This window comes from Branchiostoma lanceolatum, chromosome 5 (assembly GCF_035083965.1).
Source record: "Branchiostoma lanceolatum isolate klBraLanc5 chromosome 5, klBraLanc5.hap2, whole genome shotgun sequence".
Lineage (NCBI taxonomy): Eukaryota > Metazoa > Chordata > Leptocardii > Amphioxiformes > Branchiostomatidae > Branchiostoma > Branchiostoma lanceolatum.
In genome coordinates this window covers 16,742,755-16,756,448 of record NC_089726.1, presented here as the reverse complement: position 1 = coordinate 16,756,448, position 13,694 = coordinate 16,742,755, and the positions used below count along the sequence as shown (strand labels likewise).

At 40.0% G+C, this 13,694-nt stretch overlaps 2 protein-coding genes across 4 annotated transcripts in view; one reads left to right on the top strand and one right to left on the bottom strand.

Moving 5' to 3' along the window:
- Positions 1-13,694, bottom strand: part of LOC136435466 (potassium voltage-gated channel protein Shal-like) — a 51,640-nt gene that overhangs the window by 16,081 nt on the left and 21,865 nt on the right. For both annotated transcript variants that reach the window (XM_066429005.1, XM_066429006.1), the window contains one exon: positions 963-1,125. In XM_066429005.1, coding sequence (XP_066285102.1) covers positions 963-1,125 — 163 coding nt within the window. The remainder of the gene's footprint in view (positions 1-962; positions 1,126-13,694) is intronic.
- Positions 1-13,694, top strand: part of LOC136435467 (bis(5'-adenosyl)-triphosphatase-like) — a 63,123-nt gene that overhangs the window by 38,175 nt on the left and 11,254 nt on the right. The window lies entirely within an intron of this gene.

Sequence of the window (13,694 nt, the reverse complement as noted above, 5' to 3'; positions counted from 1 at the left end):
TAGTTTTTTAAAACAAAGTTTATGTCCTTTGAGATAGTAAAATCAGCAGTTTATTAAGTCGGCAATAAAACTCAGGATTAAAGATCCTCTAAGAATCAGTTTTTATGTAACAAAGTGATAATCCTAATCTGCAACCCCTGGATATTATAAATAGGGTTATAGATCAAAAGTCTCCCTATGGTCTCCTTTGTGATTTTTTGTGTGCATCAAGAGCCAATACTTGCAAATTAGTTGTCATCTAATCAGTTTTAATGGAATGATAGTTTTATTGTCAATTTGATGTGACACATGAAAACAATGGGACAATGACCGAACACCACCATTGTTTTAATGAAAATGGAAAAGGTGGATTAATGTTGACCATAAAACAATGACAATTGACATATGTGGTACTCTCAACTAATTTGCAATAATATCTAATAGTATGTATCTTTATCAGGAATTACTTAGTTCTTATGTTCAGAAGCATTGTAGGAGTCAGACTTTTGAAGACGAGCTGTGACTCCTGTGGTCACATAGGACATCTCCTTGGTGCTGAAATCACAGTGCTTTCTTTCCACTGTGATATCTGCAGCATTTTTGCAAGTAAAAGAATCCCGAAGTCTTACTCTTCACTGTTTGAATAGTGTTGCGCTGTTCTTTGTTCTATCTCTACTGGCTGAGCGTTGACAACACTTTCTTGTAGATGTTGGATTTGTAGAAAGCTTTAGCATGTTACTAACAATAGTCAGATTGCTGTCTAATGTCTATTGTACTAGTATATGGCAGTGGTCATGACATTGGATTTTAGAAAGAACCATGATTGGAAGTATCCCTTTTTTCTGCCTATAGTGTCAACATTTTTCTATCTCAGCTATCACAGCATTTTTCTGTCGCTAGTATATGGGCAGAGAACCTGTCAGGAAACAATAGATTGAGGCAACCTGTTTTGTGATTGGCTGAAGAAAGTAAAGGAATCGTACCTTCTGGGCTTTCCGTTTGTCTGCTCTCTGGTTCTGGTGGTAGATTCGGCTGAAGTTGGACACGATCACGGGGACAGGTAGAGCGATCACCAACACTCCGCTCAGAGAGCAGATGCCCCCCACGATCTTCCCTGCCCATGTGTCAGGGACCATATCTCCATATCTGGAAGAACAGAAAATATTATGAATATACACGATTGTGCATGTTTGCATCATGTTGTGCTAAGCTGGTGTTTTACGCAGAAGGGCGGTTATACCGGCTATATAGATACAGATACAGATGTTGTGTTTTGATGTGTTTTTTACATGTACATGTAACCCCCCATTGTTGGCTTATTCTTGTATCACTTTTCAATGTTTTGTGATTGTTCAGTGAACAGGTGTAGGATCAGCCCCTTTCCAATAAAGGCTGCAATTGCTGATGTGCCACCGCTGAGCAACCAAATATTTGACAGGTCACTAATTATAAAACGAAGGGCCATACAGATCCCAGTTTGGTCACTCAATGGTTGTTCAGCAATTGCCGCCAGTGGAAAGGAGGCATTAACCTTTCCCTGCTGACCTCGTACAAACTTCATAAGTGAACTTGCCCTCAGCAGGGAGACGGTTAAATGAGTTTCTTTCTTGGAAACGGAACATCATGATCAAATTATACATGAAGTTTGACAAGCTATTGCATTATGAAATAGATTTTAGTTGCATGGATATGATATATCTATGACACAATGATGAATCTTTGTTTAAAACATAGAGCCAATTGCATTATGTTTCATTCATACCTCATATATAGAGGTGTATATGTATATCATATATGAAAATTTAAAAGAGTGCCTTATGATATGCATGCAGAGATACAGTATATACCCTGTCCCCCATGTCCCACAATGGTATAGTCTGGAAGATGCCTTATAAGGAGTGGCGGTGACAGAGCACAAACGGAGCCCGAGGGTTTGGCGCTGTAAGACGCCAGCAGCATGCAAATCTTATCTCCATCATAGGCGGCTGCCTCTTGTGTGCAATTATCTCCCGAATTGAATTCCAATAGCGATTTCGAAACGACAGTTTGGATAGTCAGTAAATCAATGGCGGAATAAAATTCTGGCCAGCAGACTCAACACCAGGGATTACGGACATCCTATCATGCTATTACCCGGGCTTCTTCCTATTTTAGCATTGAGAGGGCTTGGTGATTGGGAATATAGATACTGTGGGATCCAGCCGTTCTGAAAGGTTTCTGGGGCCTCACCACATAAGCTGAGGGTGGAATTACAGAGTGTGTGCAGGAGGAGACTTGTATTGATTTACAATATTGCATCAGGCACCAAAACAGTTTCTGCTGAATGCCATTGTCGAAGATGATGTAAACTATGGTGGCATTCTCCACATTTGGGGCAGCTATAAAAACTAATCTTGCTTTAAATGGACATTTAATGTACTTTTATATGAATATGGATTGGACCAATTAAAAACATCCCAAGAATGAAAATTTACAAGACTTTAGTTTAAAAACTTAAATTATATTATGTATCCTACTTTTCTTTGATTCCTCATTAATTTCCCGACAAAATTTAATTGGCCTGACTGGCACACTGATTGTACCTGTTAAATCACGTCTGTTGAGGTTCTGAGCGATGAACATTTATTCTATCACCATGGAAGAATGGCGGTATGACCTTTTACATGGTGGGGCCTCGCTGCAGTGCAGGTCAGATAGGCAGTATGAAAAGCTGCTGTCATTGGAGAACAGCGTATAGAACTCCACTGGGCATATTTGTCCAATAATATGCAAGCAGGACACATTTGTTATCCATCTGTTCAATGGCTCCCTGTGCTGAAAGGATGAGCCCCCAGCCCTAGTTCCCAGCTCCCATGATTGCCTCCTTGACTTTAACTCAAGTATGGCCCCGGACACCTCTATAAAAGTAGAATGTCTTTATTTCCTGCTTTTGCTCCTACTAAGAATGTTAGATATACCAGTTTGAGCCTGTCGCCATACCCACATCATACCCTATCAAGATCAAGGATGCCCCCACTGGGCCCCTTTCTTTGAGGGAAAATGTCATTTTCAATGAGGTCATGCAATATGCAAATCTGCATTTTGTATTTGGCATGATTTTATTTGAATTTGAATCAAGAACTGTTATCTCCCTGTTGCAGCCATTTGACCTTGTGGACTACTTATCTGCAGCAAAGACAATGCAATTTCTGCAAATTAGCCAGGAATCCCAAGCAGCAGACACCTCTTCATTATACATAAAGAATCCCTGACAACAATTAACTAAAGCAGGGAAGAAATCACGATGGTTTTCCCTCGAAACGGTTTGCCTGCTCCAAAAAACGACTGTAAATATTCAGGACTAGAGAAAATCACCTAGGGGTAGAAATCGAAGAAGAAGCGGTGGTGGTAGGCCATGCATGATGCATTAGCCACGGCAGCCATTTCTGCCGGTTTGGAGAAGACGTTTCTGCGGTGATTACATGGCAAGGGTTGAAGGTCACGACTAAATTATTGATGCCTCGGCAAGGATGGCACGACTTTCCCATTTCATCAGTCGCATGCAGGAGGAACACTTACACAATTACAAGCCGGGGAACACAGAGCGAATTCTGGCCCAGATTGTGCCGGCAGATGACTTAATAATCTTTCCTCCTGTATCTAATGTTATAACACATCAGAACCAGACAGCATTTGCAGAGTGTAATATCCTTACCAAGGTAACATTATACTTTCCTGACATTCTGGTAACATGGAGTTTCATAGGATAGATTATTATTCTTTAGCAACAGGATGGTCCCTTGGTGGAATGGGCTACCAGATGAAGTGGTCAATGCACCCTTTTAAAGCAAGATTTGACAACTTCACGGAGAACCAACCCGTTGAATATAACCACAGAACACTGGACCATCCACATAAACCCATTGTGACAGTTTGTTGAAGAAGCTTAGAGATAGATAAGTAGCGGTCTAAACTGGAAGAACATCCTACCGTAAACTCTACTCTACTCTACTCTAGGATGCTGCAGTTTAGAAATAAGCTGCCAGGGGACATGCCCAAAGATTTAGTCAGTCCTTTCTTTAATTGCAGGGCCAAGCCATTGCCCCCATAATCAGAGAAATCCATTCAGGACTTTTGAGTTATGTTGTCTTCAGAACCTTTAAGAAAACAAATCAGGTTAGTTTAGTTTGTGTATTATTTATTGTTTATTGAATAAAAATAAATAAACTAATTTGAAAAAATTCATGAACCACCACAACACAGACCAAGGCAAGAACACAATGACTTTGCAAAGTTGTCTCGAAAGAGGTTTCAACTGAATTGGTAGGTTGTAAAATATATGGAATCCCTTTTTTGAGCTGATGTATGTACAGATTTAGCATTCCCCCTTTATTCCGTACTTTAATTCCTTTCCCATCTTTATTCCTCAACTTTATCACAAGCACCGTATTTTCAACCGAAGGTACTTCATTTTCTTGTGTTCCTCTTTCACTTTGAAACCATTATGATAACCCCTCTGGGGTATCTCTGTGGAGAAGTATCTGATGTCGTAGACAGATTTGTTTGACAACAACATTAAGTGCAGGTATAAATAGCATTTATCATGGGATAGATGTCTGCTAAAATGGTCTTGGATGACTTGTCTGTTTCATCTCACAGCCATTAAGTGCTGGTACAATACTTCAAAGGTTTAAGTTTGGCTTCGTTGCGTTCTTTAACGCAATTCAGCAATTCTAGGTACTTCGTCTTACCAATACCGTCAGGTATATCCTTTCACTGTTTATCCCATTGGTAAATCAAGAGCTTTGTCTGTTTGTAGAACTTACAAATTTTTCACGTGACAATCCTTAAAACAATACTCATTTATCATCTCCAAGGCAAAACAACAGAACATGCACTGCAGTTTTCTTATAGCTCTTCTATTGTTATTTGTAGATCTGTATTCAAAGTGTTGACTCTTGATTCATTTCTTGTTTTAAGACTGTGGTGTTCATGCATATATCTTTCCTAGACTCTCAGTGTTTTTAATCTACCAAAAAAGTAGTAACAAACTGGTCAAGATAGCGTTTTAGAAAGAAAATGTACTCTTGACCATGTGTATAGCTCAGTCAGGAGAGAATTTTGGATTGTAATTTTGTCTGCTTTGTTCTGTAGTGAAAACTACAAGAACCACAGAGTTGATTGGGGCAATATAACTTTTATACACTCATCCTGCAATCCTCTGAATCTTCCCCTTAAGGGGATGTACCAACTTGTCTTAATACGTTGCATCTCTTCCAAATCTGTTTATGGGCAATGAGATGCAGCTTGGGATAACACTGGGCAAACCTTGGGGGAAAATTCGTACGTTTGGCAGAGATTTTTCTACATAGAAGTGTTGTCACAGTGATTTTCATATACATGTAGATACACCCAGCAGATGCCTGCATGTTCTCAGCAGCTATGCACCTGGTTATAGAAACTAATGGCAGATGAAGGTGATACAAGCTACCTGTGGGGCACATGTGAGTTAAGGCCTTTCCTGGGCAGATATTGTTTCATCCCACTAGCTGTCATGCTATGACTGCTGGATTAATTAATGCATCTCTCTACTACAATGACAGATGGGCGAAGTGCAGGAAATCACATGCAGTTGCTTCCCACACTATCTGTGGGCTTACGTCATCTTTTCTGCTATATTTAGGGAAAAGCCGCCGCAAATGGCTTTTTCCGGAAAGAGAAAGTCCAGGGAAGAACGTCTATATATTTCATTCAGTCAGGAAATATTTTGTTGCATATCCATTAATGCTTGTAAATTTGGTATCTTCTGACGATGGTTCAAAGAGATAAGTCATGAAAGTGGTCCTACAAGTATAGTCTATATGATTGTCACCGAATATAAGTTTGGGCGTATTTTCTCCATATCTACCAATACATTGAGGAATAAATCAAATCACTTTGACTACTTTTCATGACAATATAAACTGTTATACACACCGCAACTACCGGTAATGTCACTAGGTACATGTACGTGTACAAAGTCGTATAGCTCGATCCATCCAACAAATGTTACGCCAGGTTTGAGAAGCAGTCCATCAAGTTAGGGAAGGCACGGAACACAAGATAACATCAGTAAGGAAGCAGCGTCTCCCTAACATACACATTGGGAGGTCCCATTCAAATAAAGAAACAAACCCATCTCCTTTTAGTCTGACTGTTGCTATTCAATTTTCACCTAATTACAGAATGTACCGAACTCTGACATGAAAGCAATGGACAAGATTGCACAATACGTTCCCCAGCTTCCAATCTATCTTCAAAGCCCCCCTGTCATCGTGGGGAATCCCAGTAGTTGTCCATCACCAACGTACTACAACTGAGGGGAACTACAAAGTCCACTTTTTAGTCTGCAGTACTTTGATGGAAAGAGGCAGTACACGGAGAGACCTCTCGGGCCCCCTGCCTGCAATGACGCCATTTGAAAGACAATGACAGATGGAGAAGCGAAGTAATGACAACAGGCATGTTCCTCATTTTATTGTTGATTGCATTAGGATGTGGATAACCTGACCTGACCTCAAACAGACTCATCCTCCAGGAAGCACCTCATCCCCATCGCTATATTTATCCTTGTCTCGTCGTTTCATCTCGAGCAATGGAAGACCTTTTATCACCACAGGCCTCCAACACGTGGCCCCCAAATGGAGACATTAGTGCTGATTGAATGTGGGAATGTCAGTGTGGCTTCATCAGATTTCAGTCCGATGGCATTCTTCCCAAAATGAGGTGGCACCAGTTCACGCTAACGGATTATGCACTTTCTTCTCGGAGACACTTACCAATACCTCATGCAATATTGCTTTCCTTGACATTTTATAGGTGGAGAATTTAAGAGATTTTGTGAAATCTGTTTTGACGAATCAAATAAAAGTGAGGCAAAATTTGACTTAACACAACTTTGGAAACGGATATGACAAAGCTACTAAACTGGTGATTAGCAGACACCATAAATTTCAACATCATGGTCTTAGAACTGGATACAAATGGTTGTAGTTTCTTACGGGTAGTCTATGAATAGTCATGATTTGTTAATCTATGCCCTTACCTTTCCTAGTTGATACAAAGAGGTGGAGCATTCATCCGAGAATGTCACTGTCATTTGGAGTAACTGATTAATTCTCAAAAATTGGTGACAACTGGACAAATCTAATCAAGCACACACTGACGGAACATTAAGGCCACACCAATTTTATTTGTTGATTTTTCAAGAACAAAATTGGAGCAACAGGGCAGAAAAAAAATTAAAAATACAATTTTTTGCAAATAGTCTGGGGTGAAGATAAGGGTTTACATAACATAAACAATAAGAGGATTATTCAAGTTTCAGCTTTGTATGACTCATTTTATGCAATGAACCCCTTTCTTTTGATCTAATACTATACTTTCAGTAACAAGATTACCTTTTGCTATGTATTATATATATGGATTGATTGATATTGAGAAATAGTTTTGATAAATGAAAAATTATAACTTATGATAAAATGTGACTATACTTTTTAGGTATGTGCAGGCCTTCATAGTATGTTGGTGGCTATTGAGTTTTACAACTGAACAAATAAAATCGTGAGTACGAATTTGTGAAGGGGAATAGTGATCCAATTTTTTTTTCAAAATGGGAAAAACAGGAGGAGCTATTTTGAGAAGCAACAAAAAAAATTGATGTGGCCTTAAGATGTCTCAAATCCCATCCCATTTACATATATTTTTTTTAATACACCTCTCAGAAGAGACCTCACCCTACCCTATCCTTCAGTACTGCTTGTCTACAGATAGCGTTATCCTTTCATTCTTTTGCTGGATTAGCCCTTCTATTATTCCCAATGCATGCTTTACTGATGGCTAAAAGTCTACTTTTAATATCATGTCTGTCTGGTTGGACAAATGTCTTCTGTATTTCTTCTTACAAAGCAAGGAGGTTTAGAACTCCTTGAGCAAAAGTGAAATTTCTTTGACTCTAGCATGGCATGTTTTGGAATCTTTTACTATTGAATGAAGAATGTGATACTATAGGAATGTGAAGATGACATCAAAATTCCCCTGTAATGTTTTCCATGCCTTACAAAAAAGCCATCTTTTGTAAAATAAAGGCTTTGAGTTGACTGTCTTGATAAACACACTGATACATGGACATATGTATAATTCACAGACAGAATATTCTCTACTCATCCTTTGATTAACGTTATTACACATGGCTTCTTTTCCACTCCCACCTTTACCCATGATGGACCACATTCAGGCATGATGGGAATTTACACAGCTAACTCAAATTCAGCTTGCGATTGGTCAGTCGGAGACACGTGACTTAAATACTCGGTGCTGATTGGACAGCTGCAGGGATTCCTATTACTAGAAGGGTCAGTACTTGACACATGGAAGTTGCTAATATCCAGCCTTACCTGCCATTATTGTGTGCTTGACAATTCAAGGACAAGGTGATTTGCAACGGTCAAGCCAGCTTATACCACACCTAACTTACTTTGATGTGACATCTTACATCCAACTACCTTGCCATTAATTCTTTACCAGTCCTTCCTAAATGCTCATGACAGGTGCTGGCCCCTTGCTCCTATTATTACAGCTTTCTTCTTGATCTGTATTCTTTGAAATGCTTGCCCTTAACACTTCAATCACTTTGCCAGCTTGTCAAATATCATTCCTCTTAATAAATGTACCATAGTTTTATAACAAAGATTTGATTTCAACTATGTATGGAAGTGTTATTGCAAAATCACAGTGATTATCGTATAGCCTTAGATTTTCTAAAGATTTAAAATTTCTTGGGCTGTAGAACTGTGGGATACTGATTACGGTAATGATCTCAAATTGTTAAATCTTACACAGCTGCCAATGTCATCTGTTCCAGGTTTGGAAGGGAACTGCTACACATAATCAAATGTACCTAGAGTGGAAATCCTTCGAGGACCTCACGTGTCCCATGGGGCCCCAGAAGATCTATTGACATATGTTGCACAGCCCGGAGAACCATAACGTTTAGTTATTCATGATTTTCAGCTAAACGTCAGCAGCCTGCCTTGCGATAACGATTGAAAAATGGCCATTTTACCGCCTTTCAGCCCGCAATACTTGATCTTATCAGCTGTAACCCCATGCAATATTCACAGGTTAAAGAAGGGCCTCAACAAATCATCATCGGGAAAGTCAGGTATTGGACTTGGCAATTCCCCAGTGCTAGCCCCACATATCCCCTTTTTATTCAAAATGCCATTTTGCATGGCGAGCAGAATGTGTTCCATTGTCCGGAGCGCAGTTTCGTGGGAGGCACCAAATGTCACTTTGTTAGCCTCCTGCAGGTGTCCTGGTGTTGGGACGCAGGAATAATGTTGAGGTATGCACAGCCCTGTGCTGAATGCTAATGTGGGAGGGAAGGGCGAATGTCCCTTGATAAGCCCAATGTGGGCAGATGATGGTTACGGGATACCTCCGCAGAATACCAGAGTGCTTTTTCCTCATGACCAGACAACCTCTCCCAGAGAAGCACCATCATTGTCGTGATAAAGGACAATGAATTAATCTACTGTCAAATGACGAACATCCTGTTCCGGTGGATGAGCAAGGGTCCGATGTATGAAAAAGGCCGTTATGAAGTACAAAAACCTATTGTTTTGTAGTAGTAATGCTGTTGTCCACATGTTGACTTCGTTTGACCAAATTATACCCCAGAAATAAAAATATATCAGTTTCACATCTTTCAGGTCATGTAAAATAAGTCCACAACATCAGTACTTTGCTTGTTTATTGAGGGCTTCTGATTGAAATGGAAATCAATTTCTTTTCCCACTGAGCAACCTTCTGAGACACAAAAACCAAGTCTCCAAACCTTATTCCTTTAAGACACAACCAAGTCTCCACACCTTATTCTTTAAGACACAACAACCAAGTCTCCTCACCTTATTCCTTTAAGACACAACCAAGTCTCCATAATGTATTTCTTAAGACATAGCAACCAAGTCTCCAAACCTTATTCCTTAAGACACAACAAGTCTCCACGCCTTATTTCTTAAGACACAACAACCAAGTCTCCTCACCTTATACCTTAAGACACAACCAAGTCTCCATAACTTATTTCTTAAGACATAGCAACCAAGTCTCCACACCTTATTCCTTAATGCACAACAACCAAGTCTCCATGCCTTATTCCTTTAAGACACAACCAAGTCTCCATAACTTATTTCTTAAGACATAGCAACCAAGTCTTCACACCTTATTCCTTAATGCACAACAACCAAGTCTCCATGCCTTATTCCTTTAAGACACAACCAAGTCTCCATAACTTATTTCTTAAGACATAGCAACCAAGTCCTCACACCTTATTCTTTAAGACACAGCAACCAAGTCTCCATGCCTTAATCCTTAAGACACAACAACCAAGTCCCCACACTTTATTTCTTAAGATACAACAACCAAGTCTCCACACCTTATTCCTTAAGACACAACAACCAAGTCTCCACGCCTTATTCCTTTAATACACAACCAAGTCTCCACACCTTATTCTTTAAGACACAGCAACCAAGTCTCCATGCCTTATTCCTTAAGACACAACAACCAAGTCTCCATGCCTTATTCCTTAAGACACAACAACCAAGTCCCCACACTTTATTTCTTAAGATACAACAACCAAGTCCTCACACCTTATTTCTTAAGACACAACAACCAAGTCCCCACACCTTATTTCTTAAGATACAACAACCAAGTCCTCACAGCTTATTCTTTAAGACACAGCAACCAAGTCTCCGCACCTTATTCTTTAAGACACAACAACCAAGTCTCCATGCCTTTTTCCTTTATGATGCAATCAAGTCTCCACAACTTATTCCATAAGACACAACAACCAAGTCACCACACCTTAAGACACAGCCAAGTCTCCACACATTATTCCTTGTAGACACAATAGCTAAGTCTCTGCACCTTAACGGTATGACATGACAACCAAGGCCCCCAGAATCCCTTGATTATCAAATTCTTCATCGCTAATCTGGCAGAATTTTTTACCCTCCGTTAGCTGCACTGGAGAACTGTAGCACAGGATACATCAAAAGCAAAATGCATTATTTCCACAAAAGCTGGTGTTCCTTGACATTTGGTGGGTATATGCAACAACCACCTGTTTGAGTCCAGGCATAAATATGCCTTTAGCAGGATTTTCACCCTTGCAGTAAATCCCCTCACAGCTCCAAGCAAAGGATACACGCTCTTGAAGAATGATACTTCAGTGTTCCATTGAAAGCTTGTGTAAACCTACCAGTAGATCATTTTGCTATCACGTTGCTGTAAGCAACCCAGTGGACAAAAAGTTGACAAAAGTGATATTCTCCATGAACTGCATCAGTATATTGTAATAGCTTCTGGCTATAGTTAGCCAGCCTTGGCTATACGTTATATTTCCAAACCAATGATAAAGATAGAATAGAATGAAATGGAACAGAATGGTATTACTGTAAATGCAGAAATGTTCGCGGTGGTTTTATCTTCGCGGTTTTTGCGATGAACTTTCAGTGCAAACGTAAAACCACCGCAAAACTTTCTGCCCACCTATGACTAACGCTACTATTGTTTCAATTGCGTACTTAGAACCACCGCGAACACTCCATTCTCCCTACCGCAAAATAAAAACCACGCGAACTTGAATACAGTACCTTTCTTGCATTTATTATGTGCATTTTCGGACATGTTCTCATGGTGGTTATGCTATTAACATGTGGCACACATATTTACGGGAAATTGCTGGCCAGGCGAGCATGCAATGTTCTCCTCTCTATGACCATTGGCATTTGGCAATGGAATGAAGAACGTCAGAGATTACCTACTTTGCAAACCAAAAGGGCTTTCCTTTCAGACCTAAATCCACCTCCGCCCTGTGGTTTTTAAACACCTTTCAACTAGTGGAAGGTCACCTTTTGGGATCTATTTATATATGCAGGAAAGGTATTGACATTCAAACTGCTACTGGTAGGAATGAAGACCCACAACTGAATCTAGTAGGTCATCTGTATCTTTGTTGGTCAACTAAAGTGTAAGTGCCGTCTGATGGAACTCACTAGCTTGGCAAGTTTGTAGCAGCATCAGGCCCTATCAAATTGAATAGTTTTCTACACCTAATAATCTCCTGATTGTCTAACTGACTAAAATGTTCTTTGAAGCTATACAAACTTTATCTTTAAGCAGATATGTCAGTTGGGCTTGTTTTGTGGGTCTTTTGTGGCCTTTTCTGGGTCCCTATATGTCTCCAGTGGTCCGCGTTGATTTTTCTGTTCGCCTCCATGTACCATTGATACATCTGCTTGGGGATAAATGCAAAAGATACTGAGACTAAAATTTGATAATTCTGGAACAGCCCCTTGTTCCGACACCCCTACGTTCAAACGCCCCCATATGTTCGAGTGAGTGGGTGTTGGAACATACATGTTGGGGTGTAACCTTTGATGACACCAGGTTCCAGCAGTCTATAGCTCTTGGGACTACCATCTTAACCCTCTTGGTGTTGAGGCTAATTGAACGTACATGTGGGCACATCAATACTGAAGGGTTAAATGCTAAGTAGTTTTGAAATTTTGTAAGGATTTGCTGGCCTTGTCAGTTTCTAAAATTAGGTATTGACTGGTATGGTCAGCTTGACAGTCAGCATGTCCGAAAGCGCCACAGGTCATTTTCCACATTTCACTCAGGGCTGGTGATGCATAATTAGCAATTGTCCGTCATGATTTGGGAGGTCGTAAATCTGAGGATTACATCTGTCACTTCTTGGTCACATGGTCTCATCCATCAGATTATTAATGGGCACTTCCTAGTTTGTTATCCCATTTTTGCCCATTGCCAAAACGAGTTTGTTGTAATGATAGAGGAGATGAAACAATTTACTATAGCTAGTAGATTTCAATACAGTGTCCAAGGAGTTGCCACTGTACAATATCATTGTAACTGACACGTGAACTACTCAATGTATTTTGTAATTTGCCCACAAAAAGGAATTATATTCATATTAATGCTGATGTGTGCTTCAAATCTGCTGTGTTGATTAAGCCTCCTTTTTTTTTTAAACATATGCAGGTAAAATACTTTTCAATGTATGCTAATCATAAGTCCACCATAATACTAATATCATATAGCCAGTCTTTGGGGGGTGGGAATCTAATAAAAACTGGCTTTCCTCATACATTTTGTACAATAGCCCTGTTTTATGTTCATATTGCTGCATCTCATCTGTTTTGTAAATGATATCCACTGTATTATGGTATCATTTTGTGTCAAAGAAGATTAAATCAGATCATGTCAAGAATTACCATAAGATATCGGTAGCAATGACCAACTATGCACCCATATGGAACTGCTGCACATTCAGTTCCAGACCTCCCTGTTAATGGCTTCTCCTGAATATCATAGCAGTAGGTGATTGAGAGTATTACCATCGCTGCAGCGGAGGATTTCGCCCCCACGCGTCATGTGACAAGCCGCCGGAACACGAACGAGTGGGAAGAACATTTGATCTCCTTCATCAGCACCCCCAAGGTTCTTTTCAGCTGGGGGCATCCTTATATATCTCGGGGTTTTATCTCTTCCCTGATTCTTAGCCTGGGATTAACCAAGATTGATATTAATCCACCGGGTTACATAAACCTGCCACTTTGAAAATCAGTGGGTTTGAGAGATCTCTAGTGCAGCACCCCCCAGGTATGCACAGA